This window comes from Rhinopithecus bieti, unplaced genomic scaffold (assembly GCF_001698545.2).
Source record: "Rhinopithecus bieti isolate Rb0 unplaced genomic scaffold, ASM169854v2 scaffold_7684, whole genome shotgun sequence".
Classification (NCBI taxonomy): domain Eukaryota; kingdom Metazoa; phylum Chordata; class Mammalia; order Primates; family Cercopithecidae; genus Rhinopithecus; species Rhinopithecus bieti.
Window position 1 is genome coordinate 3734655 of NW_016806071.1, and position 26193 is coordinate 3760847.

The window sequence follows — 26193 nt, forward strand, 5'->3', positions numbered from 1 at the left end:
GCTTCATCCATAGGCAAGCACGTAGATGACAGAAAGAGCCTTACAGCAAGGTTTGTCCTTAAGCTCCATCTCCTGTGTAATTTTATCAAAACGATACCTACAGACATTCAGCACGCCTTCCTCTTACCTCCTTCTTCTAATTAAAGAATAGGGATGTTCTCCTTCCTGCTGTTGGTTGGCTGTGATACCTCAGTTTTGGTCCACATTTTACCATATGTCTAAACAAGTATGTTTTATTTAATGTTTGTTTAGGGAGGTTTATTACTAAAATTTGTTGGGCTTTGTGTGTGGGTTTATTTTTACTTAAAACATATTTTAAGATAAAGTTTTAAGAGTGTACTGGATGACAGCTTGGTTGGTCCATGGGTCATTTAGCCAGAAGACATTTCTTTCTACCTAGATCACTTTCATAAAGAAATAACTGCTAGGACACTGTAATACATTTACATAGAGATGCTTATATTTAATCCTAAAAGGTAGTCCTATGTAGTTGTATCAGAAACCGTAAGAGCTCTTTAAGACCACTTTTATTAACTCAGGTATTATGAAAGGAATCACTGAATAGTTGAAATAAGCTCAAATGAGATTAAAAATAAGCTCAAATAAGATTAAAAAATGTTTTAATACTGCTGGAGAAGTCTTTCAGTTCAGGAGCAAGCAATAGAATGTATAGAATGTTTACCTTATGACCAGATACAACCTCCCAAGAAAAACTGGATCCTGCAGGGCAGCTGGTCTTCACAGTTCCTACTGGGACTATAGTTGCAGGACGTCATCGACTTTTCTCTTTTTAAGGTAGTTAAGTACAGGTAAAGGAACACTTCTAGCAAAGATCTTAATAATCTCTTGATTATCAATGTCCATGGAGGCTTTTTAGTCCTTCCTTTGCTTCTGCGTTCTTGACCCTTGGCTGCTTTCACCTCTCCTAATTCTCCTGTCTTTCTGAATGGGCCATTCCAGTTTTCAATAGGTGTCTTCTACTTCTTCCTGTCACCAGTGTTGGTGCTGCCTATGGTTCTGTTGTGTGCATTTCTGATATATATAAGCACTCTGGGGAGTCTTATTGGCAGATTCCACAATTACTGAAACATTGTCCATTCTGGCCTAGACCGCTGTGTTCAATTCTGGTCCCCATCTCCAACTTCATGGGCTTTTGTTTTTAGCTATGCCAAAGCTCAAACTTGTTAAACTGAATGCGTCATTTTCATTACTACCACAATTCCCTAATTCTCTGCCCTTCTAAAAGCTGTCTCCTCCTGTGGTATTTTCTGACTTTGTGAATGGCACTACTGTCTAGCAATTTAGGTCAAAAACCATGACTCATATTAGATAGATACTTTCCATCAAATCTTTTTCAATCCTGTTACCCTACTGCTACTGACTAGGCCTGAATAATGTCAATGCTTATATGATAAAGGCTGGATACCTTAACCTGGATTTCAAGCTTGTGGGCAAGAACAAATGAAACTAAGAAAAAAATGGGCTGTATAAAGGGTATTAAGTGCCACTCTCTGTTGAACTGTTGGATGAAACTGGCTTTAATGATCCAGAGGAAGCCTTACAGTTGAATGCGTTCTGTTCTTTCAAAACTGCTAACCAAGTTTCATGTTTATTACCACTTGCTGCTGCTAGGAAAAAGTTAGGAGCTACTATGTTTTACTCCTTTGATCTTTAAATAATAGCAGCAGCACAAATCCCAGGATTCTCAAAGCAGTTGCAACCACAACAAACCAAAAACTAAACTACAGCGAAATGGGAAACAGGTGTGTCTGGTTTAATAAAAAGGGAAAGGGTCATCAGGTGGCCACATCCTTTCCTTGTCATTCATATCCCCAACCTCCAGATCCTTTCTACTCTTGTAAGTTTGAATACAGTCAAGGTTAGTTGGGTCAAAAACTGATGTTGATTATGATTACAAAGAGATACAAAACTCAGCACCTCCTTCATTAAAAATAAAGGTTGAGAAATTTGATAAGAAAAAAACTAAAATATTCTTATAGCTGCCTGGGGGAGGTCTTAATCCTTTCACATAGACAGATACCCTCATATCCACAGGAGGCCATGTGGACTAAAACCAAACAGTCCATTACTCATTCCCTCTCCGGCTCTTCTTGTGGCTCTTCTTAGACCTGAAATGGCAACACATATAAATAATTATATTAAGAAGCTGGGCAGCCGGGCGCAGTGGCTCACACCTGTAATCCCAGCACTTTGGGAGGCCAAGGTGTGCAGATCACCTGAGGTCAGGAATTTGAGACCAGCCTGGCCAACATGGTGAAACCCTGTCTCTACTAAAATACAAAATTAGCCAAGCATAGTGGCAGCTGCCTGTAATCCCAGCTACTTGGGAGGCTGGGGCAAGAGAATTGTTTAAACCTGGGAGGCGGAGGCTGCAGTGAGCCAAGATTGGGCCACTGCACTCCAGCCTCAATGACAGAGTGAGACTCCGTCTCAAAAAAAAAAAAAAAAAAAANCATATCCACAGGAGGCCATGTGGACTAAAACCAAACAGTCCATTACTCATTCCCTCTCCGGCTCTTCTTGTGGCTCTTCTTAGACCTGAAATGGCAACACATATAAATAATTATATTAAGAAGCTGGGCAGCCGGGCGCAGTGGCTCACACCTGTAATCCCAGCACTTTGGGAGGCCAAGGTGTGCAGATCACCTGAGGTCAGGAATTTGAGACCAGCCTGGCCAACATGGTGAAACCCTGTCTCTACTAAAAATACAAAAATTAGCCAAGCATAGTGGCAGCTGCCTGTAATCCCAGCTACTTGGGAGGCTGGGGCAAGAGAATTGTTTAAACCTGGGAGGCGGAGGCTGCAGTGAGCCAAGATTGGGCCACTGCACTCCAGCCTCAATGACAGAGTGAGACTCCGTCTCAAAAAAAAAAAAAAAAAAAAAAAAAAGACTCCTGAGAAAGACCTTGGTATGCTAACATTGATGGGGATGGAGCTGACACTCAATATTCATTAAACTGCTTGGTAGTTTTTTGGTTCAGAGCAACACTCTTGAGTCAGGCATTAATATCCAAATTTTGCCACTGAGGAAATGACCTCTCAGAGGTTAAGAGTGCACCCAACAGGCCAGGCACAGTGGCTCACGCCTGTAATCCCAACACTTTGGGAGACTGAGGTGGGTGGATCACAAGGTCAGATTGAGACCATCCTGGCTAAAATAGTGAAACCCTATCTCTACTTAAAATATAAAAAATTAGCCAGGCGTGGTGGCGGGCACCTGTAGTCCCAGCTACTCGGGAGGCTGAGGCAGGAGAATGGCATGAATCCAGGAGGTGGAGCTTGCAGTGAGCCAAGATTGTGCCACTGCACTCCAGCCTGGGTGACAGCAAGACTCCATCTCAAAAAAAAAAAAAGGGGGGTGCACCCAACAGTATATGGCACATGGGGGTTTCTAATGAAATCTTATCAAATGAAAGTGACTTGTCCCAGGTCACTCAACTGTCAAGTTTTAAAACTTGGGACTAAACCCCATGTTTTCTGAGCCCAAAACTCATCCATTATCCAAAGGTGCAATCCTGTAAAGCAAAACAAAACAAAACAGGTTATCTCGCTTGAACCCAAGAGGCAGAGGCTGCAGTGACTGCAGTGAGCCAAGTTCACTTCACGCCACTGCACTCCAGCCTGGGAGACAAGCATAAAACTCAGTTTTCACAAAAAAGAAATAAAGTTATCTAACCCCAGTAATTCTCAAAGCAACAGACCAATTTTGTCTTGTAATGAAGGAGAATTCCTAACATCCCCCAACAAAACAAGAAAATTTCAGGTCCAATTAGTTGTAATTGGGACTATTTCTGAATAAAGTTAAAATAGAAGTCAATTCATTACCTTTCGGGAGACTTTGAGTGGCTCCTGTGTCTGTGACTACGGTGATGACCTGGGGAAGAAAAGGCCATTGTATGAGATCTACCCTTCTCTTATTAAACTGTCACTCTCACCTCCCCTAATACCTGCCATTGGCTTAGTATTATTATTATTATTATTTTTTGGCCTATGCAGCGGACACCTCTTAGTGGAAGCAACTCTGAATTAGTGGAGGAAGAGGGAGCAAAGAAAGGAGTAATGAAACCAGTTCAAATACATATACATTCAAGGGCTTCATGGCTAATTTCACAAACATCATATTGGGTTTTCACTATTATATTAGATCTTATTCCTATAATTTCAGATGAAAAAACTGAAGCCAACCTTATCACCAAAGCTTCTAAGTGGCAGTCAAGCTGTGAACCTTAATTTTCAAATTCTATGTCCATCTCCTTTTCTGTTAGGCAGTACAGTCAGGCACTCCTGTACTGCAAGAGGCTTAACTGCTCCTTTTCCATTTCTTTGTTAAGACAACCTGTGGCAAAAGGCCCACATGCTCTACCTGGGGACTTGGAACGGGATCTGTGCCGCCGATCTCGGGACCTGCTGCGGTGACGTCTTGGACTCTTGCTCCGATGCCTTTCTCGGCGGGGGGAGGGGCTATAGAAAAGACTGGTCAGACTACCAGATCTGGTTAGCAATATACATACAACACCAATACTACCACTCCCTCCCCAAAGCTCTATCCTTCATCACAAACGACTGAAGGCCTACCTTCTCCTTTTGGGAGATCGACTCCGCCTATAACAAAGAGAGGAAGAAGAAAGCCTAGGTTGGTGCACTGGATATTGTAGATTGCAAAAATGGCCCCAGTCTTATCCTTCACCCTTCTCTGTATCACCCTTCTCTGTATCCATGTCTTTTGTCATGTAACTCTAGCACCCTCCCATTCTAACTTTAGGACTGGCCACGTGACTTGCTTTGGCTAATGGGATATTTGCAAATATGATAAAAGCAGATAGTGGAAAAACATTTGCATGACTGGGTTTGTTTGCTCTTGAGTTCTGCCACTACCATGAGAATATACCCAACTTAGCCTGCTGGAGGATGACACAGAGAAGAGAAATTTCCCCTGTCATCCAAGCTAAGGCAACTCCATACCAGCCAGTAGACAGCAGACAACAGAACAGGTACTTAAAAAACTGTCTATCCAAGCTCTGCTTAAATCACTGACTGCAGACTTGTGAACGAAACAAATGGTTATTGTTTTCTGCCAATGAGGTTTGACATGTGGCTGTTTTGCAGCAACAGATAACTAATATACTGGGCAAACATTCTCCCTAGGCTGGCATTTTTCCTTCTCTGAAATCCAAACTTCTAGGCTACAGTGCTCAAAATCTCCTGGGAAAAGGCCAATGACTAGGGTTTACCTTCTGGGAGACCGGCTTCTACTCCTCCTGTAGCGCAGTGTGGGAGAGCGACGGGGCTTATCCAAGTCTCGGTAGCTTCTCCGGCGGTGATCAGGTGATGGCACTCTTTCCAACTGGAAACAACATGATTGGGTCACTGAAAGGCACAGGCTTATAAAGAGCCATCTAGGAACACTAATTATACTTTACACCCCATCTTGTCCCAAAGTCCATCTCCAAGTGACTTTAAAGCACAGTAACCTGACTACAAAGAAGGAGGCACTTACCCTATTAACTAACAAAACCTATTATGAGCTATATAAGACAGCCAAAATAACTCAGAAGAGAGAGGGAACAGAAACAGACCGGTGTGTTGTGTATATGTGTGTGTTTAGTTTATCTGCAGCCTGGGCAACATGGTGAAATCCCATCTCTACAAAACAAATACACAAATTAGCCAGGTGTGCTGTCACGTGTCTGTAGTTCCAGCTACTTGGGAGGCTGAGGTGGGAGGACTGCTTGAGCCTGGGAGGCTGAGGATGCAGTGAGCCAAGATTGTGCCACTGCACCTCAGCCTGGGAAACAGAGCAAGACCCTATCTCAAAAAAAAAAGTTTTGACTGCTTCCTGAAACAACTGGGCAGGCTTGGTTGCTTTCAACTTTTCAGCACTGTAACTAGTATTGAAAGAACATGCCTATGTGGTTGACATTTTCCCCCTCCTAAACAAGGCTTATTCCTTAGGATAGGTGCAATTATGAAAAGTTTTATTTCTTTCCAAGTATTTAACAGCTGCCACCATTTATCAGGCAATTATAATGTGCCAATACTCTGCTAAGGGCTTTAAATTTATAATCTTATTTAATACTTTCAACAGACTTGAGGAAAAAAGTATCATTAACCTCACTTTACATAGGAGAAAACTAAATTTAAGTAATTTGCGTAAGATTATACCACTAGTATATGGCAGAGCTGAGGTGCTTTTAATAAGGAAATATTGTTCTTGGTTAGAGTTAAAAAAAAATTTTTTTTTGAGATGGAGTCTCACTTTCGCCCAGGCTAGAGCGCAGTGGTGCAATCTTGGCTCACTGCAACCCCCGCTTCCCAGGTTCAAGTGATTCTCCTGCCTCAGCCTCCTGGGTAGCTGGGATTACAGGCACCCACCACCACACCGGCTAATTTTTGTATTTTTAGTAGAGATGAGGTTTCACCACCATGTTGGCCAGGCTGGTCTTGAACTCCTGACCTCTGGTGATCCACCTGCCTTGGCCTCCCAAAGTGATAGGATTACAGGCGTGAGCGACCACACCTGACCAACAGAGTTAAAATTAAAAGTATAAAACAAAAAAAATTCCCATTTTCTATTACTCCCTCCCCTACAACCCTGAAAGTCTCAGGTGCCTGACCTTCTCATCCTCCTCTTCTTCCTCTTCACTGGACTCCACATCATCCATGTCCTCTTCCAGAGCGCTGACTCGAGGCTCCAGTTGCTCAGCTTCCTCTAATACATAGCGTTTCTACAGAGAACATAATGAGAGTTAGGGGTTGTTGTCATTTCCCCTATTTCTTGAAACCTCAACACTGGGCTTCAGGATTCCAAGGAGCAACAGCTGAGACAATTTCATTTCAAAGACAGTTCAAGCTTTTCATAACAAGTTTAATAGACCTGGAATCTATAAACTAAAGTTCTCCTATAAACATAAATACAAACCTAAAGAGAACATCTTCATTTTCTATTGGCTCTATTCCCTGTATCTTACACTCTAAAGTCATGGGAGTATCGATCAGTATAGGTATAGCCTAGAACCCAAAGTAAGCGCTTCGTACACAGAGAAAATTCATGGCTGATAGTTCCACCAGAAGAGGCCTAGCCCTAGAGTAGCACCAAATCTCCAGAAGACCCAGGATCTCGAGGTGAGATTCATGCATTTTGAACTGGTTCCATTTTAATCTGGGATATGGCTTACCAATGTTTATTTGAGTGGCTAAAGATCAGAGAGGCAAAGCTGATTTTAAAAATGCCAAATGGCTAAATGTAGTGGCATGTGCCTGTGGTCCCAGCTCCTTGGGAGACTGAGGTGGGAAGATCCCTTGAGCCCAGGAGTTTAAGACCAGCCTGGGCAACAGAGCAAGACATTGCTATGAGAATTGGGCCCTCAAAGTAGGTTTTCAAATTTACAATCTCATTCTTTCCGCTACATGCCCTACAGTGCCAATATAGAACAGGAGAGATGTATCACACTCATTTCCTGAAAAGATGTCTCATGGATAATCGTTTATCACTAGGAAAGGGAAGCAGGATGGTAAAGCCAAGTTTAAGGAATTAAGGGTTCAGTCTCTCGCCCTATCTTTATCTGTTTTATGTCCTGGCTTTTTACATGAAGACTAGTTTGAAAAAAACTGTTCATGAAGTTAAAAAATCCCTACCCACTCTAGCTACAATACCCTTGATATAACATCCTGAATAAATTTTTTTTTCATGATAGACGAGTAATGTGCTGATGTTGTAACAAGGTTTGAGGGAGGCACAACTCACACATGCACGTGAACTACAAAAGGATGGGGAAAAACAAAGTTTCCTTGTTTTAAACTATTCACTTTTAAAGCCCTACCCTTCAAATATTTTATCTATTTTCCTCTCACTCCCAATCCACTATCTTTCTCCCAGACAGGAAGACTGTTTATTAAGAGGACCCATAAGATCCACAGGCTTCAGTGTTTAAGCTGTGTGTATGTGTTTGTCTGCCTGTCTGTCTAGAAAGAGAAGGGTGACTGTGGTAAGAGACTTTTATTTCTTACCTGTAGCCGGGGCAGAATGATATCACAGACTCTCTCACTGTGCAATAGTTCATCAATAAACTCATCAACATGCATCAATTCAAACTCTGCAAGAAAAAGTCATTAGCTCAAACAACCTGGAAATAACAGATTTAGATGCCAAAAAGTAAAAGAAGTGTTAAAACCTCATATCAGGACATCTATGTACTAGGCATCTTTAGAAGAGATTAAGGATGAATGAAGTCCCAATTAGGAGGAGACAAACACAAAAGCAAGCACAAACAGTTCTGAATTATGTAGGGGTGATCTTGAAGAGATCATATAATTCAAATATAATTTCTCATCTGAACCTGCAATATTTCTAAATTTAGAACATGTATCTTATATGGCACATGGAGTAACAGCTTTTGAGAACTGGCCAGGAGTGGTGGCTCACGCCTGTAATCCCAGCACTTTGGAAGGCCAAGGCAGGCGGATCACTTGAGGTCAGGAGTTCAAGACAGGCCTGGCCAACATGGCGAAACCCCATCTCTACTAAAAATACAAAAATTAGCTGGGCATGGTGGTGGGCACCTATAATCCCAGCTACTCAAGAGGCTGAGGCAGGACAATAATTTGAGGCAGAGGCAGTGGAGGCAGAGGTTGCAGTGAACTAAGACCATACCACTGTACTCCAGCCTGGGCAACAGAGCAAAACTCCGTCTCAAAAAAAAAAAAAAAAAGAAATTATCCATATACACAAATTATATATATAAAATGTGTATATGTGTGTGTGTGTATATATATATACAGCTTTTGAGAACTTCCATGGTAAACATTACCTTACTTCTGGGGTTCTCGACCATGGACAATTTTGGGCACACGCCCATCCTCCTACTTAGAAGGAGATGTTACTTACATCTAGTGGGTAGAGGCTAGAGATACTGCTACTCATTCTACGATGCACAAGCCAATCCTCACACAAAAATTGTATGACATAAAATGTCAATAGGTTGAGAAATTCTTAGTTTTACATAATAAAATAATAAATAACTCCATCATGGCCATGACCACATCCATCTTGTTCACCATGGCATTTACACCACATAGCACAGTATGTGACATGTCAATGGCACTTAATATATATGAATTCAATGAATGAATAAGTTTATAAGTATAATACTAAACTATTTTTTTTTTAAGATGGAGTCTTACTCTGTTGCCCAGGCTGGAATACAGTGGCGCGATCTTGGCTCACTGCAACCTCCGCCTCCCAGTTCAAGCGCTTCTCCTGCCTCAGCCTCCTGAGTAGCTGGGATTACAGGTGTGCACCACCACACCCTGCTAATTTTTGTAGTTTTAGTAGAGACAGGCTTTCACCATATTGGCGAGGCTAGTCTCAAACTCCTGACCTCAACTGATCTGCCCGCCTTGGCCTCCGAAAGTGCTGGGATTAGAGATGTGAGACACCATGCTTGGCCCCAAATTCTTAACCTTCTACTGTTTAATGATACAGGTAGGAGTGAAAGGTAAATGTTCCTATCTTCTGTTGTGACACCAAGCAAGAAAAGGCTTTGACTGCAATACCTGGAATCCCTCCTTAACACGTTAAGTGATCTCTTTGTAGACGGTATGGAGCTGCCTCTCTCAGATATACTTATTTTTCAGTGGGATTCCTGTATAAAAATGAGTACACTTAAGTCTATATGCTGCAGTGTGAAGTACAGTGCTAGAGGAGAGGCCAGTAGAAAGAACTGTGAAGACATAAAATATGGAAAACTAACTTTGTCTGAGAGGGCTGGGGAAGGTTTTTATGGGGAAGCCATTCTGCAGCTAGATCTTTTGGGATGGAGCACATGTAAAGGGGGCATATGATGCAAGGCAGGGATTAACGTAAGATGCACTTGGAAAGGGAGGCAGACAGAGGCAGGCTGGGTAAGGCCAACATGAAGCTAGTAGTCAGACTGAAAACTCCCATGAGGGACAAGGGAAAACTTGCATAAAGACAGTAACAATGTAGATGAAGAGGAGCATTCACACTGTCTATGACAATGCAGAGGTAGAAGTACTGGTGAAATAAAACTTGGCTTAAAAATGACAATCAGGAGACTTAGCACCATACTCACCCCCATTTCGGTTCTGGCTCTTGATTTTTCGATAGTCATTGTACAGAGGCTCCAAGTACTTATAGCAATCAATTGCAGTGCCTGTCAGCCTCATGTAAAGTGCCCCCAGCATGCGAACATACCTGATAAAGAGATGACAATGAAACAACAGGCCATCCTAGAAGTTCCTAAGTTTTACAACTAGCTTTTCTCATGACAGTAGTGGATAAACATGTTCTTCTCTTTGGCAGGTAAGAAAGCTGCAATTGTGGAGGCAGAATGAAGCTGAAGAAAGACAGCTAAAATGTGGAGACCTGGGTTCAAGTTCCTATGCTACCATTTATGGCTATGGGAACATCATAAATATTGATCAACTTTCAAATATATCATCAGTAAAACTAGAATAAAACCTATTTACCTCACAGGATTACTCTAAGAATCAAACGAAATACCGAATTTTATTTTATTTAGTTTTTTTTTTTTTTTGAGATGGAGTCTCGCTCTGTCGCCCAGGCTGGAGTGCAGTGGCGCAATCTCGGCTCACTGCAAGCTCCGCCTCCCTGGTTTACGCCATTCTCCTGCCTCAGCCTCCCGAGTAGCTGGGGCTACAGGGGCCCGCCATCTCGCCCGGCTAGTTTTTTGTATTTTTTTAGTAGAGACGGGGTTTCACCATGTAGGCCAGGATGGTCTCGATCTCCTGACCTCGTGATCCACCGGTCTCGGCCTCCCAAAGTGCTGGGATTACAGGCTTGAGCCACCGCGCCCCGCCATTTATTTACTTATTTTTTAATCTGTTGCCCAGGCTGCAGTGCAGTGGCACGATCTCGGCTCACTGCAACCTCTGCCTCCCAGGATCAAGCAATTCTCCTGCTTCAGCCTCCTAATAGCAAGGATTACAGGCACCCACCACCAAGCCCAGCTAATTTTTGTATTTTTATTTATTTATTTCTTGAGACAGAGTATTGCTCTGTTGCTCAGGCTGGAGTGCAGTGGCACAATCTCAACTCACTACAACCTCCACCTCCTGGGTTCAAGCGATTCTCCTCCCTCAGCCTCCCGAGTAGCTGGGATTACAGGTGTGTGCCACCGCACCCAGCCTAATTTTGGTATCTTTAGTAGGGACGGGTTTTGCCATGTTGGCCAGGCTAGTCTCAAACTCCTGACCTCAAGTGATCCACCTGCCTTGGCCTCCCAAAGTGCTGGGATTACAGGTGTGAGCCACGCCTGGCCAGATACTGAATTTTAAAATAGAAAGTAGAAGATATATTTAATAACAATACAAGAACAAGTACACATAAACATGACTGCTGGTTTTGGAAAAAAGTAAGTCATCTGGGTTCAAATTCTGACTCCATGATTTACTAATTCTGTGACACTACTGGTCAAATCTGTGTTTTCTCAATCCTTGTAAAATGGAGATAATGCTACCGAATTTATGGCTTGGTATATAAACAAGAAATGCATTTAAAGTACTAAGTACAGCATAGAGCACACAGTAAGTGCCTAACAAAAGTTAGGTATTTTCTAGCTGTTAATGCTTTATAAGAGTCGTCCCTCTTCCCTTTTTCCTGTATCCAACTACTTAAATTTCCTCTTGGGTAACTACGAGGCATTTGAAACTCACAGTTTCTTTGTATAGGAAGCAGAATACTATACCAAAGAATATGAACTCTGAAACTAGATTTGCCACTTACTAGCAGTTTGAACTTGGGCAAAATTACTTAATCTTTGTGCCTCAGTTTCCTCTCCTGTAGAATAGGGATTAAAAGTTTAGAAGGTTGTTGTGAAAGTGAAACGATTTATTATATGCAAAGCCCTTAGAGCATGGCACATAAGCAGCTATTACGTCTGTCTCCTATACTTGTCTGTGATTTCCTTGAGAATGGGTAATACAGTAATGACAAGCTGACATTTTCTAGGTGTTTACCATGCAGCAAATGCTGTGTTCAGAGATCCGCATGCATTACCTTCTTTCACTCTTACATTATAGTCACTATTTTACAGATAAGCAAAGTTTAGAAAATTAAGTAACCCCTCCAATGTCAAGTTAATGGGCAACAGAATCTGGATGTGAACCCAGATCTAACACCTCTTAACCACCACCTTTTGTTGTTTGATTTTCACCCGAGCGTCCAGTGCCTACCAATATATCAGGCACTCACTTTTGCTTAATATATATTTAGTGAATTTGTGAAATCCTTTTCAGGGAAAACTACCACCAAAACTGAAAAGTAAAGTACAAGATTAATACAATCAGAACAGATAAAATACAAACTTGGCCGGGTGTGGTGGCTCATGCCTGTATTCCCCGCGCTCTGGGAGGCCCAGTGGGGAGCGGATCACCTGAGGTCTGGAGTTCAAGACCAGCCTGGCCAACATGTTGAAACCCCATCCCTACTAAAAATACAAAATCTAGCTAGGTGTGGTGGCACATGCCTGTAATCCCAGCTACTCGGGAGACTGGGGCAGGAGAATCACTTGAACCCAGGAAATGGAGGTTGCAGTGAGCCGAGACTGCACCACTGCACTCCAGCCTGGGCAACACAGACAGACTCTGTGTCCAAAACAAAAAAAAAAAAAAAAAAAAAAAAAACAAACTCAAGGACTCAAAAGCAAAAATCTGGAGTGGAACTCTGTAGAAATGAGATACATTGTGTACACCACTCTTAACCAAAGCCCAATTCTGAACTGCCAAAATTAAACCTCTTATATTAGCTAGTGAACATTGCACTCACTTGAAATCTTCATTTTTGATAAACTCTACAATGATATCCTTCTCGGGTTGAATTTGAAGCATCTTCAAGGTTAAACACAGAAAGGGTGTTGGTTTTATGTTGCCACCATAGACGCCACCCACAAACCTTAACTCCATGGCTTTATCGACTACAAGTTCAGCTAAAAAACAAAAACAATAGAGTGACATATTAGGGCTAAGCTCTTCCTAGTTGAAGTGGAGAGTCAGTTCAAGCTTTGGTTCTCCTAAATACACATCAACAGTGTAATATTAGGAGAACGAACGTGTATTAGTAACAGTAACGACAGCAGCTAATATACATTGAGAATGGATAATAAAATAGGTACCCTGCTAAACTTTTCATATTATCTCACCCTTTTTTAACAAGTCATGAAGAAAGTTCTAGCAATGTTCTTATTTCCAGGTAAGGAAAATGAGGGCTAAGAAAGGTAAAGTGACTTGCTCAAGGTTCACAGATTGCCACAGGACATGGATTTAAAGCCAGAATGCAAATCGGAAGATTACCTGGAAGACTTCTCTGCAGCACTGATATTTATAAATACTGGAACTGGCCCAGATCTAAGGATAGTAAGATCATGAATTTGGTTTCAGGCATATTAACGTTAGGTCCTTAAAGACCTTCAATAGATTGTGTCAAAGTGTTATACTCGGACCCCTGAGCTTAACACTGTTGCAACCCAGCCAGCTATCATTAAATATGGGGTAACTCACAGAACCCAACTGAGACACCCTTCAAAATATGACCTTATCAGATTCATCTGTGTTCCCAATAGTCGACACAAGACGAGGCACCTTAGCAGGCACTCAAATTTTTCTGAAAGATCGACATACTCCGCTCCAGAACCACCCCCAGAGGCCAGTCGCTAGTCCCACTGGCGCTCGGTCAGGAAAAATTGGCCACAAGGCTGCCGAGAGGGGCTCTGCGCGCTTTCGCTCACCCGTAAGCCCAAAGCACTCCTCTTTCCAGTACTTGGACTCATAAATTCGCGTTCGAATGATCTTCTCCACCAGATATTGAGGGTTAGTGCCGTGGATGCTGTGCGCATCTTTCACTGTACGGTTAGCCATTTTAGAATGCCTTCAATTCTATTTCCGTCGGATCCTTTAATACGTCACATCCAGGTTCAGAAAATAACACCTAGGGGAATGGAGAGAGGTGGAAGAAGTTTCACTAAACAGCTTAGGCGACCATGTTGAAACCGGAAACACCTCAGCGTAAAGACCTTCCGCGCCCCGCGGCGCCGATCGAATCAAAGATGGCGGCTGCATGTTAGCGGATGTACGTCATGCGCCCCTCTTAGGTGTACGTAGTGGGCGGGGCGAGCTAGTTGGTGACGCAACGAAGGGACGGCCTGGGGGCGGGGCCACGCCGATTGGCGCGAAATTTTCTTTGCTCCTTCCACCTTCTTTCCATTTCCAGCGAGACACACGCTTTGGTCCTGGCGTGCGGCCCGTAGCTGTAGGAGGAGCCCTGCTGGTACAGGTTAGAGGTGCTGCATCCCCCGGAGCTCTCGAAGCGGAGGCGGTAGGAAACGGAGGGCTTGCGGCTAGCCGGAGGAAGCTTTGGAGCCCGGTGAGTGTGGCGTCCCGCGGGTTGCGAGGGACTCGGGGGAAGGCGCATCTGAACCTCTGAAACTGAGGACTTTCTCTGTAGACTCACTCATTGATTCTTTCAGCTGACATGTACCAAGCGCCTGTTCAGTGCCAGGCACTGTTCTGAACTGTTAAGAGCGTTCCTCTGTTCCACACTCCAATTCCTAAAAGCGCTGCAGGGAACTGAGTTGCAGTGGGGAAGGCGGAAGCCAACAGCCGAGAAGCAGGAGCATTCCTGCCCTCCGTACCCTGAGGCTCAGTGATGACTTTCCCTCCATCTGCACTTGTAAAGCACTCTACTTCGTTCTTTGAGCTATAGTGTAGGAATCACTACAGGGAAGGCGGAGCAGAGGTTATTACCCCATTTTACGGACGTAGCAAATTGCGCCCAGAGAGGGACGTGTCTTAGGTCGCTTTTCGTGACTAAGCAGTCTGGGCTTCTACCCAGATCTTTTTTTCAGATGAGCTCGTAACTGCTGGACTGCCATTTACCTTGTTTTCAGAAGAGAAGTCTGCTGGCACTCTTTCTACTTCTCTTGTCTAATCCCGGAACTGAAGGGTCTTCTGCTGTGACAGTTGGAAAAAGCATTCTTACCCTGGTCTATTTGTGAAACTGCAATGATTAGATACGATTCTAGTTGTCTGTAACGCATGAACAATAGTACCCTCTTCTCTGCTGTATTAGGTGGGCTGGAAATGCCAAAGGAGTTTCCAATATGACAGAATGGTTTGAGTCCCTCTGCAACAGTTTTTAACTTTAATGGAGGGCAATGTGTGGCCTTCAGGAGGTTTGTGAATCTGCCGAAATTGAATCCAAAATTTTGCTTGAATTATATGTTAGTTCCGTAATATTCATCCAATGATACTTAATAAATAAAACCACTGTACCTTACAAATAAATGCAAGGGATTAAGCTATTGGGAAAGTGGATTTACCATTTTGCATTTTTTCACTTAATCTTCCATTATCCTAAAATAGTGCCTGGCACACGATGGGTACTTAGTCAATATTGGTTGAATAAAAGGAAGATTCTATTCTCTCCATTTTGTGGGTAAGCAAATTGAGGCCCAATCCACAATGCTCAGTCAATGGCCGGGAAGCCTGATTTATTGTAATAAGTACACCAAAAGCAAGCTGTCAGTTACATATTAACATTATCCAATTTCACACAATGTGTTGTAAGGTGAAGTAGTTAAGAGCACAGTAATTGCAATCTGGCTTTTTGGGGTTTGAGTTAAGGCTGTGCCATCCTGTATAAGATAGGACAAGTTATCACCTTGAAGTGATAATTAACATCTGCCTTTCTTTTTTTGAGACAGAGTTCCGCTCTGTTGCCCAGGCTAGAGTACAGTGTTCCGATCTTGGCTTACTGCAACCTCCACCTTCTGGGTTCAAGTGATTCGCCTACCACCACACCCACCTAATTTTTGTATTTTTAGTAAAGACGGGGTTTCACCATGTTGGCCAGCCTGGTACCGAACTCCTGACCTCAAGTGATCCACTTGCCTCAGCCCCTTAAAGTGTTGGGATTACAGGCGTGAGCCACTGCGCCCAGCTTTTGTATTTATGTTTTATCCCTGTGTGCATTTTATAAGTGTCATGAAGACATTTACAAGCCCTGTATTACTGGGCTTTTAATTTCACTTTGTTAGATGTTTTACACCTATTGTGCCTTATTCCTAGTATTTCTAAATGTTATAGTTTCATTTCTTAGGAATTGACCTTTCTGTTTTCCTGGATGGGAACAGATAAGGCATAGTACAAGATGGACACAGATGATACTAAATTGCCTGTGTGTTATCTTCATAGACCATGACTTCAAATAAAATGTTTTCTTAGTTTAAAACATATGGGAGTGTAGCAGGGGCAGAAAATAAGTCTGAACTCATTTGAAGTCAGGGACTATGTCTTAGAATTCATCAGATAAATAACAAATATTTATCGTGGTAACTCAGAGTTTGGATTCTTCCACAGGAGCCATGGCACACTACCCCACAAGACTGAAGACCAGAAAAACTTATTCATGGGTTGGCAGGCCATTGTTGGATCGAAAACTGCACTACCAAACCTATAGGTGAGTGATGGGATCCTTTGGTTGTCCTGGAAATACAGCTTCTCAAGCTGAACAGTCAACTTGTATCTAGCCTGTTCTAATTACTACAGATTGACAATGAATGAACAGGAGATTAGAACTGATTGTAAGGAGGGGTTTTGTTTGGTGCAAGAAGGTGATGGGATAAATATAGCAGTTAGTGATGAGGCAAAATTATGGTAGGCTCATAAAATTTTATATGTATGATAATGTCATGTCTATTTAAGGTGAGTTCTGTATAACTTTTGATGATAACGAGATGATAGATGTTTTTACTGTGTCTTTCCCAGCCCTGGAGATCTCTGACAATTTGACTTTGTTACTGAGCAGCTTGATAGCCTTGGGAAACATTTGTTGTGGGAAGCATTTGCTGTTCTTTGTCAATAACTGAGAGGAATTAGGGTTCATAATAAGACCTTTGGATTCATTACTCAGCTAAAACAATTCATTCAACCCACTTTGCCTATTCTTAAATATAACTGGGCGAATTGTTTTCCCAGTAGGAGAGTTGGTCAGCAGAAAGAAATCAGGGGATTGGAGAGCCCTCTTCTTTGTGCCCAGGGGATCTGAAGAGCTTGACCCACTTTAAGTTTTTTCCTAATGTGCTTCTCTGTTACTTCTAGAGAAATGTGTGTGAAGACAGAAGGTTGTTCCACTGAGATTCACATCCAGATTGGACAGTTTGTGTTGATTGAAGGGGATGATGATGAAAACCCGTATGTTGCTAAATTGCTTGAATTGTTCGAAGATGGTAAGTTTGGGACTGGAATAATAAACCATTCCTTGTCATGAATGATTGGGAGGTGGGGAGATTGTCGATTCTTTTGTTCACAGCAGTGTGCAGGGCACATTAGACTGAGGTGGGATCACGTAAGAGCTAGCTGCATCTTCTTCCATCTAGAAAACTTCTTTACTCACCAAAGCAGTATTGAGTAAAATGGAACTAGAAGGCTCAATAATTTAACTTTTTCATTATTTGGGGAGATAAGAATGGCTATTAAGGCATAGTTGGGGGGGATGGAGAGAATGGATGAATTTGGGAGGAAGAGAGAAGGAAAAAACAGTTAATTTGCACTATCATAGAGATGTGTCCTTTAATTTTGACATGAAGGTTAGTAATACATTTTACAAGTGCTACTTCGTTATAAATGAAGAGGTAAGTTGGATTTCGAAGGTGTAGCAGTTGGGGTTTCAGTCAGGGAAAACAAAAACACTTAAGGTGTTTTACCCAGAGGAACTTGTGTGTGGGTGTTGGGAAGGCTAGAAGAAAAGGTGACATTTCCCAGAGATGAGTAAGTGCGGGAAGCCACTACTGCCCCTAGGCTGGAGGAGCAAAATGGAAGGTGGCATCAACCAGAGCCTACAAGCCCACATTGAAAGCCTTAGCTGATTTGCTGACCTTCTAACCCTCTGCAAAACAAGAGGAGAGCACAGCAATGTGGGAGCGGGGCACGGCTCCACAAGGAGGATTAGGAAGACAGCAATTTGAAACTATCCAAAACTGCCTCGTTCAAGAGACAGAAGAATGGCATGGTCATTAGGTAATCCTGTGGTAATATGTATGCCCAAGAGAAGGAACTGACAGACTGAGTGGATAAAGATGTTTTACATTACTATAGTCCCCCTTATCCATGGTTTCAGTTTCTGCGATTTCAGTTACCTGACGACAACCGTAGTCCAAAAATATTAAATGGAAGATTCCAGAAATAAGTCATAAGCTTTAAATTGTGTGCCATTGTGAGTAATGTGAAATCTCATGCTGTCCCACCTGGAATGTGAGTCATCCCTTTGTCCAGTGTATCCATGCTGTACAGTATGTATGTATAGGAAAAAGTATAGCATATACAGGGTTAGTGGCAGTATCTCCAGGTTCAAACATCTACTGGTCTTGGCGCATACCCTCAGCAGATAAGGGGAGAGTACTGCACATAGATAAGGGGGATCTTTGACATACTTTCTCTTTGACATACTTTGAAGTATGGAGAAAAACCTCATCAAACTAATGTCCAATAGAGGCAGCACATCAGAATCACGGTTTTTGGTGTGTAGATTCTAGAATTCTCTCTTGGTGCTCCATTGGATGGCTTTAGTCTTTCTCTGAAGAAAGCTAAGAAGAGAAGAGATGATGATGATGATGATGGCAGTAGTGAGTGTTCTTTCAGTTGGAGCTATTGCTGGTGTGGAGTGATGCAAATCGTATGCGGTAATAAGCTGAAGATTGCAAGCATGCATTTGCCAGAAGTCATCTCAGTGGTTGATGCTATAATTCTTTGTATGTGTGTGTGTGTGTGTGTGTGTGTGTGACAGAATCATGCTCTATCGCCCAGACTGGAGTGCAGTGGCGCGATCTCAGCTCATGCAACCTCAACCTCCTGGGTTGAAACAATTCTCCTGCCTCAGCCTCCCGAGTAGCTGGGATGACAGGCACCTGCCACCACGCCCAGCTAATTTTTTTTTTTTTTTTTTTTTGAGACAGTCTTGCTCTTGTTGCCCAGGCTGGAGTGCAGTGGCACCATCTCGGCTCACTGCAAGCTCCGCCTCCTGGATTCAAGCCATTCTCCTGCCTCAGCCTCCCGAGTAGCTGGGACTACAGGCACCCGCCACCACGCCCAGCTAATTTTTTGTATTTTTAGTAGAGACAGGGTTTCACCGTGTTAGCCAGGATGGTCTCGAGCTCCTGACCTCATGATCTGCCTCCCAAAGTGTTGGGATTACAGACATGAGCCGCCACACCTGGCCAACTTTTTGTAGGATTTTTGTTTTGCTGCTGTTTGATTCTGTCTTTATAGTCACTGATTTTTATTTGTTCATTGCCTGTGTTTAGAGTAGCTCCTCTCAGAGGCCTTTTTGTCATCCCTTTGCTGGCTGATAGCACCATTAGGAAATGGAACAACCCCAGAAGAGCGGGTGTGTGGGCTGGAATTAGATTACTGCAGTTGGTCATGTGACCTTTGACAAACTCTTTAGGGTCCCCGTCACTTGATTTCTTTGCCTGAAAAGGGGGATAGCTGTAGTACCTACGTTGTAGGGTTATTAGAAGGATTAAAAATCGGCCAGGTGTGGTGGCTAACGCCTGTAATCCCAGCACTTTGGGAGGCCGAGGCAGGCAGATAACAAGGTCAGGAGATTGAGACCGTCCTGGCTAACACGGTGAAACCCCGTCTCTACTAAAAATGCAAAAAAAAATTAGCCGGGCGTGGTGGCGGGTGCCTGTAATCCCAGCTACTTGGGAGGCTGAGGCAGGATAATGGTGTGAACCTGGGAGGCAGAGCTTGCAGTGAGCCAAGATCAAGCCACTGCACTCCAGTCCAGCTGACAGAGTGAGCCTCTGTCTCAAAAAAAAAAGGTAACACATGTTGGGCCAGGCACGGTGGATCATGCCTATAATCCCAGCACTTTGAAAGGCCAAGGTGGGCGGATCACTTGGGGTCAAGGGTTTGAGACCAGCCTGGCCAACATGGTGAAACCCCATCTTTACTAAAAATATAAAAATTAGCTAGGCGTGGTGGCACGGGCCTGTGGTCCCAGCTACTTGGGAGGTTGAGCCAGGAGAATCTCCTGAACCAGGGAGGCAGAGGTTGCAGTGAGCCGAGATCATGCCACTGCACTCCAGCCTGGGGGACAGAACAAGATTCCGTCTCAAAAAAAAAAATAGAAAAATGTTGGCCGGACGTGGTGGCTTATGCCTGTGATTCCAGCACTTTGGGAGGCCAAGGTAGGCAGATCACATGAGGTCATGAGTTTGAGACCATCCTGGCCAACATGGTGAAACCTCGTCTCTACTAAAAATATAAAAATTAGCCAGGTAGGATGGCAGGCGCCTATAATCCCAGCTACTCAGGAGGCTGGGGCAGCAGAATCGCTTGAACCCCGGAGGCAGAGGTTGCAGTGAGCCGAGATGGGAGCACTGCACTCCAGCCTGGGTGACAGAGACTGTCTGAAAAAACGAAACAAAGCGACACATGTCGAGGGCTAAGCATGGTGTCTGGCACGCAGGAATTGCCCAGTAAAGTGTCCTTGAGTTGTCTTAACCTTTCCCTTTCCACCGAATTCCTTCTAGATTCTGATCCTCCTCGTAAGAAACGTGCTCGAGTACAGTGGTTTGTCCGATTCTGTGAAGTCCCTGCCTGTAAACGGCATTTGTTGGGCCGGAAGCCTGGTGCACAGGAAATATTCTGGTATGATTACCCGGCCTGTGACAGCAACATTAATGCGGAGACCATCATTGGCCTTGTTCGGGTAGGTGATGTCACAATCCTTGGTTCTACCTTGAAGTTTATTTCTGTCTGCCTCCTGAACTGCATGACCCCAGAAATATTACCGCCTCTAATTTACCCCATGGGGAATATATTATTTTCTGTCATCTTCTGTGCTTGCCTGTCTGTTTCATGTCAACAAATGTTTATTGAGAGCACATATCATGTGTTAGGAGCCTCCTGCAAGAAGTGACATTTGGGTTGTGACCTGAGGGATGAGCAGGAATTAGCAGATGTATCTCAGCCGGATGTTATATTTAGCTATGACTGTGGCATGCATAGAGCATTGTGAGGCTGAATATGCTGGCTTAAACGAGGACTGCACCTTGAGTAAATCAGTACAAAGAGTGCTAGTTGCTACAGACAAATTTGTATGACAGGATTTCATAATAAATCAGGTGCTAATGAGCGGCTGGTTTGCACACTGAAGTAAGTCACTGGTTATGAGTTTTTCCTGAAGTGACTTCAGGCTCCCCAACATGAGATTAGGTTGTGGCGTGAGGTGTGGTTGTATGCTGATTATGTGGTTCATTGAGCATTAGGGCAGAGACTCTCGTCTGGCATGATTATTGTAATTTATCTTTGAGTTAAATGAGCGAAGGAGAGAAAGCTAAAGGAGTGTGAGGCAGATGCAGAAGTTGAGGCAGCAGGATGAGTATACGCAGAGAGGCACAGGGCTTGGGGCATCTAGGCAGGAGCACGGTGGTGGGAATAGCAGGACTGTGACAAGACCACTTCAAGCAGTATTGCGCACTCTGTAGGTAAAACGAGGCCAGATCTTAGAAGGCATTGAAAAAGTAGTTTAAGTAATTTGGTCTTGCAACAGTGGGAGTCATTATTGGCTGTTGAGCAGGAGAGCATGTTTAGATAAGTTGGTGGGAAACTTGGCATAGGTGAACAGAATGGACTGGAAAAGAAAGCAATGGTAGGGTATAAGAATATCAGCTAGGAGAAATCTGTGAAAATAACCCAGGAGTGAGATGATGCGTATTTGAACTAGGTTGATAATAATAGGAATTGAGAAGTGAACGATAAACATTTTTAAAAATGAAAGGAATAACTTATATATTTCATTGATGTCTTTAAAGCCGTTAATGATTAAATGAGTAAATACTCAGTAAATACTCATTATTCTTATGTGTTTTTCTAGCAATATGTTATGCCATGTCTATGCCTCTTTAGATTGGAAAGGTAACATTTTAGGTACAGATGTGGACTTAAATATTTTTAATTGTAGCTCTGATGGCATACTCCTTGGATCTTTTGGGGCTCATCTCTTCCTGCTTACCTGTACTTCTGAATTCAGGTGATACCTTTAGCCCCAAAGGATGTGGTACCGACGAATCTGAAAAATGAGAAGACTCTCTTTGTGAAACTATCCTGGAATGAGAAGAAGTTCAGGCCACTGTCCTCAGAACTAATTGCGGAGTTGAATAAACCACTAGAGAGTGCAGCCAAGTGCCAGAAGCCCGTGGGAACAAAGAGTAAGAGTGTAGAAAGCCCTTCTTGGACCCCAGCAGAACATGTGGCCAAAAGGATTGAATCAAGGCACTCCGCCTCCAAATCTCGCCAAACTCCTACCCATCCTCTTACCCCAAGAGCCAGGAAGAGGCTGGAGCTTGGCAGTAAGTTGTGGAATGGATCACAGTGGGCAATACTGGGGCTAAAGGATTATGTGATAAAAATGTTCATTTATGGGACAGTATTGAGTTAGTGATCATAGTGCACTATAGCCTGGAACTCAAGTGATCAGGCTCAAGCAATCCTCCTGCCTCAGCCTCCCCAGTAGCGGGGACTACAAGGGTAGGTCACTGCACTTGGCTCTATTTTCTGGGTTTTTTTGTTTTTGTTTTCTGAGACAGAGTCTTGCTGTGTCACCCAGGTTGGAATGCAATGGCACAATCATGACTTTATTGTAGGCTTGGTCAATGATCAAGGCTCAAATGATCCTCCTGCCTCAGTCTCCCAAGTAGCTGGGACTACAAGTGCGTACCACTATGCCTGGCTAATTTTATTTTAATTTTTTGTAGCAAGAGGGTCTTGCCATGTTGCCCAGGCTGGTCTCAAACTCCTGGGCTCAAGTGATCCCCGCGCCTTGGCCTCCCGAAGTGCTGGGATTACAGGCATGAGCCACCGTGCCCAGCTATCAGAGTTTGTGTTTCATTTTAAGACTTCACCCATTTTTTATTTAATTTTTTAAATATGTGAAACATGAATATCATTCGAGTCAAAACTACTTAAATCTACCTAGAAAAGCACTACTCCTTTCCTTGCCTTCCCACCCTGCTTACCCCACCTTCTATATGTTAATTAATTGTTTTACTTTCTGGTTTATCTTTCATATGTGTCGTTTTGGAAGAATCAGCAGATGTGTATGCATATATGTATACCTATGTACAGACACACATTTATTTTTCATTTTCTTACCAGTGGGGTAGCATACTGGATATATTCTTTTCCAACTTGCTTTTCCCCTTACAGTGTATCTGAAGCTCACTCCCCAGCCTTTCTGAGAGCTCATCCTCACTTGTTATATATAGTCATTCATCCTTTTTGAATTTTTTGTGTAGGTGTCAAGTTCTTCAAGTATAAGTTACTTGTATTCTTGATAGCTCTATAGTACACTGTGTGTTTTAGGAGCTGAATGTAAAGTACAAAACAGTTAGAAAATGCAGCAAAAATATTAACTAATCTGTAATACTACCTTCAGAAATGAAGGGGCTCACTGGGCCTGGTGGCTCACGCCTGTAATCCCAACACTTTTGGAGGCCGAGGCAGGTGGATCGACTGAGGTCAGGCATTCAAGACCAGCCTGGCCAACATGGTGAAACCCCGTCTCTACTGAAAATGCAAAAAATTAGCTGGGTGTGGCAGCGCATGCCTGTAATCCCAGCTACTCGGGAGGCTAAGGCAGGAGAACCGCTTGAACTCGGGAGGCACAGGTTGCAGTGAGCTGAGATCACGCTATTGCGCTCCAGCCTGGGCGACAGAGCAAGACTGTGTCTCAAAAAAAAGAAAAAAGAAAAAAAAAAGAAACGAGGGGGTTTTTCTTTTTCCTTATGTCCTCTCTTCTTCATCTTTCAACTCTGTTGAAATTTTACCTTTCTTTCAAGGTATATCTCAAAAGCCGTCTTTATGAGCACTCATGTGCTTCTGGACACTTATTTCACTTTATATAATAGGCAGTCTTGTATATCATCTGTTAGACTAGAGTGTTTTGTGTATTGGAACCAGGGTTGAGCCTCATTCAACTTTTGTTTAACCTTAGCCCCTGGCACACGCCTGCCTTTTTAACTGCTCAGTTGGTATCTGCAAATGGGCAGCTGGGGTCCTTGGTGCTGTGATCCTCGTGAGGGAGGAGCAATTCCACACAGTTTTGTGTATTCACAGAACCCAGTGGATTGTTCCCAGGAACCCCACTTCTCTCCATTGGCAGATATAATCTGGGTTATTGTGCTATCAAGTAATCATTGTTACTTGATAGCATCTCTAGTATAAATTTCTTCAAATGTCATTGAGTTAGGGTTGAAGGCATGTGATGTTACCCCAGTTGAGACCCACTGTTCTGATAGGTTATTTCAGGGAAACCTGTTAGAGATGAGAGAAGACTTACCCCATTTATCTGCAAAAACTGAATTAAAAGTTGACATGGTTCTAACTAGGAAAATCACTCCTAAAATTTAGGTGAGAGGTGAAAAATTATTAGAGCTACCCGGGCTGGAGAAAGAAAGCCTGGAATGATTAAAAATATAGCTAATTCATGTTTTATGTATAACGGAGTGGCAGAATTTGGCTGTAATGAGATTGCGGGTTTATATGTTGTTAGGTAAAAAACACATTGTCTGTGGTGATTTATCTTGGGCTTAGGTAACCCTCAGATGTCCCGGCAGACTTCATGTGCCTCCTTGGATTCTCCAGGAAGAATGAAACGGAAAGTGGCCTTCTCGGAGATCACCTCACCTTCTAAGAGATCTCAGCCTGATAAACTTCAGACCTTGTCTCCAGCTCTGAAAGCCCCAGAGAAAACCAGAGAGACTGGACTCTGTTATACTGAGGATGATAAGGCTTCACCCAAACGTTGCATAATCCTGAGAACCCGAATTCCAGCTTGGAAAACCATGGACATTAAAGAGGAGAGAATACTTACCCCTATCAGAGGGGGACAGAAATCTTCAGTGATGCCATCCGTGATTCTGAAACCAGAAAACATCCAAAAGAGGTGACCAGGGCCATTACCCACAGAGCAAATTGAAATCCTTCACATCATGTGAAGTGTGTGGGTCATAGTCTAAAAAGTTAGAACAGTAGTTGAAAAACCTATGTCACAGAATTATTGGGGAGCTTTCTTAAAATACAGATTTCTAGGCCTCTTCCCACACCTGGTGAGTCAGACTCCAAGCACTGGTCCTAGGAATCTATATTTGGAAATGCTATTCAGATGATTCCAATATACTGAGCTGTTATTTGGGGATCATTGCTATAGAAGATAACTTCCCAAACCTGCATTGCTATCCAGTTTGGGACTTCATTAGTTCCTGTGGCTTTTTGCCACATTTTAACGGTCATTTTTTAAGGCAGTTTTTCGTTGTTGTTTAATTTTATTTCAATAGTTTTGGGGAACAGGTGGTTTTGGTTACATGGATAAGTTTTTTTTCTTGTTTTGTTTTGAGACGGAGTCTCGCTCTGTCGCCCAGGCTGGAGTGCAGTGGCCGGATCTCAGCTCACTGCAAGCTCCGCCCCCCGGGTTTACGCCATTCTCCTGCCTCAGCCTCCCGAGTAGCTGGGACTACAGGCGCCCGCCACCTCGCCCGCCTCGTTTTTTGTATTTTTTAGTAGAGACGGGGTTTCACCGTGTTAGCCAGGATGGTCTCGATCTCCTGACCTCGTGATCCGCCCATCTCGGCCTCCCAAAGTGCTGGGATTATAGGCTTGAGCCACCGCGCCCGGCCCATGAATAAGTTTTTAAGTGGTGATTTCTGAGGTTTTGGTGCACTTGTCACCTGACCAGTGTACATTGTACCCAATATGTAGTCTTTTATTTCTCACCCCCCTTCCACCCTTCCCCTTGAGTCCCCAAAGTCCCTTATGTCATTCTTATGCCTATGCATCCTCATAGCTTAGCTCCCACTTATAAGTGAGGATATGTGATATTTGATTTTTCCATTCCCAAGTTACTTCACTTAGAATAATGGTCTCAACTCCATCCAAGTTGCTGGAATTGCCATTATTTCATTGTTTTATGGCTGAGTAGTATTCCATGGTAAATATATACCACATTTTCTTCATCCACTCGTTGGTTGATGGGCATTTAGGCTGGTTCCATATTTTTACCATTGCAAATTGTGCTGCTATAAACGTGCGTGTGCATGTGTCTTTTTTTAATATAATGACTTCTTTTCCTTTGG

The 26193-nt window shown here is 43.2% G+C and overlaps 2 protein-coding genes across 3 annotated transcripts in view; one reads left to right on the forward strand and one right to left on the reverse strand.

Moving 5' to 3' along the window:
- Positions 1 to 438: 438 nt before the first annotated feature.
- PRPF38A (pre-mRNA processing factor 38A) lies at positions 439 to 14141 on the reverse strand. 2 transcript variants are annotated; one of them, XM_017874601.1, is made up of 11 exons: positions 13786 to 14141; positions 12828 to 12987; positions 10114 to 10235; positions 8030 to 8115; positions 6637 to 6747; positions 5254 to 5366; positions 4598 to 4624; positions 4386 to 4483; positions 3848 to 3896; positions 2486 to 2559; positions 439 to 2055 (listed from the first exon to the last, which is right to left on the reverse strand). In XM_017874601.1, the coding sequence occupies exons 1-10, from the start codon at positions 13913 to 13915 to the stop codon at positions 2517 to 2519; spliced, it is 939 nt and encodes a 312-aa protein (XP_017730090.1). In that variant the 5' UTR covers positions 13916 to 14141; the 3' UTR covers positions 439 to 2055; positions 2486 to 2516. The 2 variants fall into 2 exon arrangements, with proteins under 2 accessions (XP_017730090.1, XP_017730091.1); XM_017874602.1 differs by lacking the exon at positions 439 to 2055 and adding an exon at positions 13352 to 13405 and having other exon boundaries at positions 2475 to 2559; positions 13786 to 14114.
- An 85-nt stretch (positions 14142 to 14226) lies between these two features.
- Positions 14227 to 26193, forward strand: part of ORC1 (origin recognition complex subunit 1) — a 32808-nt gene continuing 20841 nt past the window's right edge. Inside the window, exons 1-6 of the mRNA XM_017874600.1 lie at positions 14227 to 14420; positions 16415 to 16514; positions 17156 to 17283; positions 20593 to 20771; positions 22095 to 22413; positions 24656 to 25007. Coding sequence (XP_017730089.1) covers positions 16420 to 16514; positions 17156 to 17283; positions 20593 to 20771; positions 22095 to 22413; positions 24656 to 25007 — 1073 coding nt within the window. The 5' untranslated portion in view covers positions 14227 to 14420; positions 16415 to 16419. The remainder of the gene's footprint in view (positions 14421 to 16414; positions 16515 to 17155; positions 17284 to 20592; positions 20772 to 22094; positions 22414 to 24655; positions 25008 to 26193) is intronic.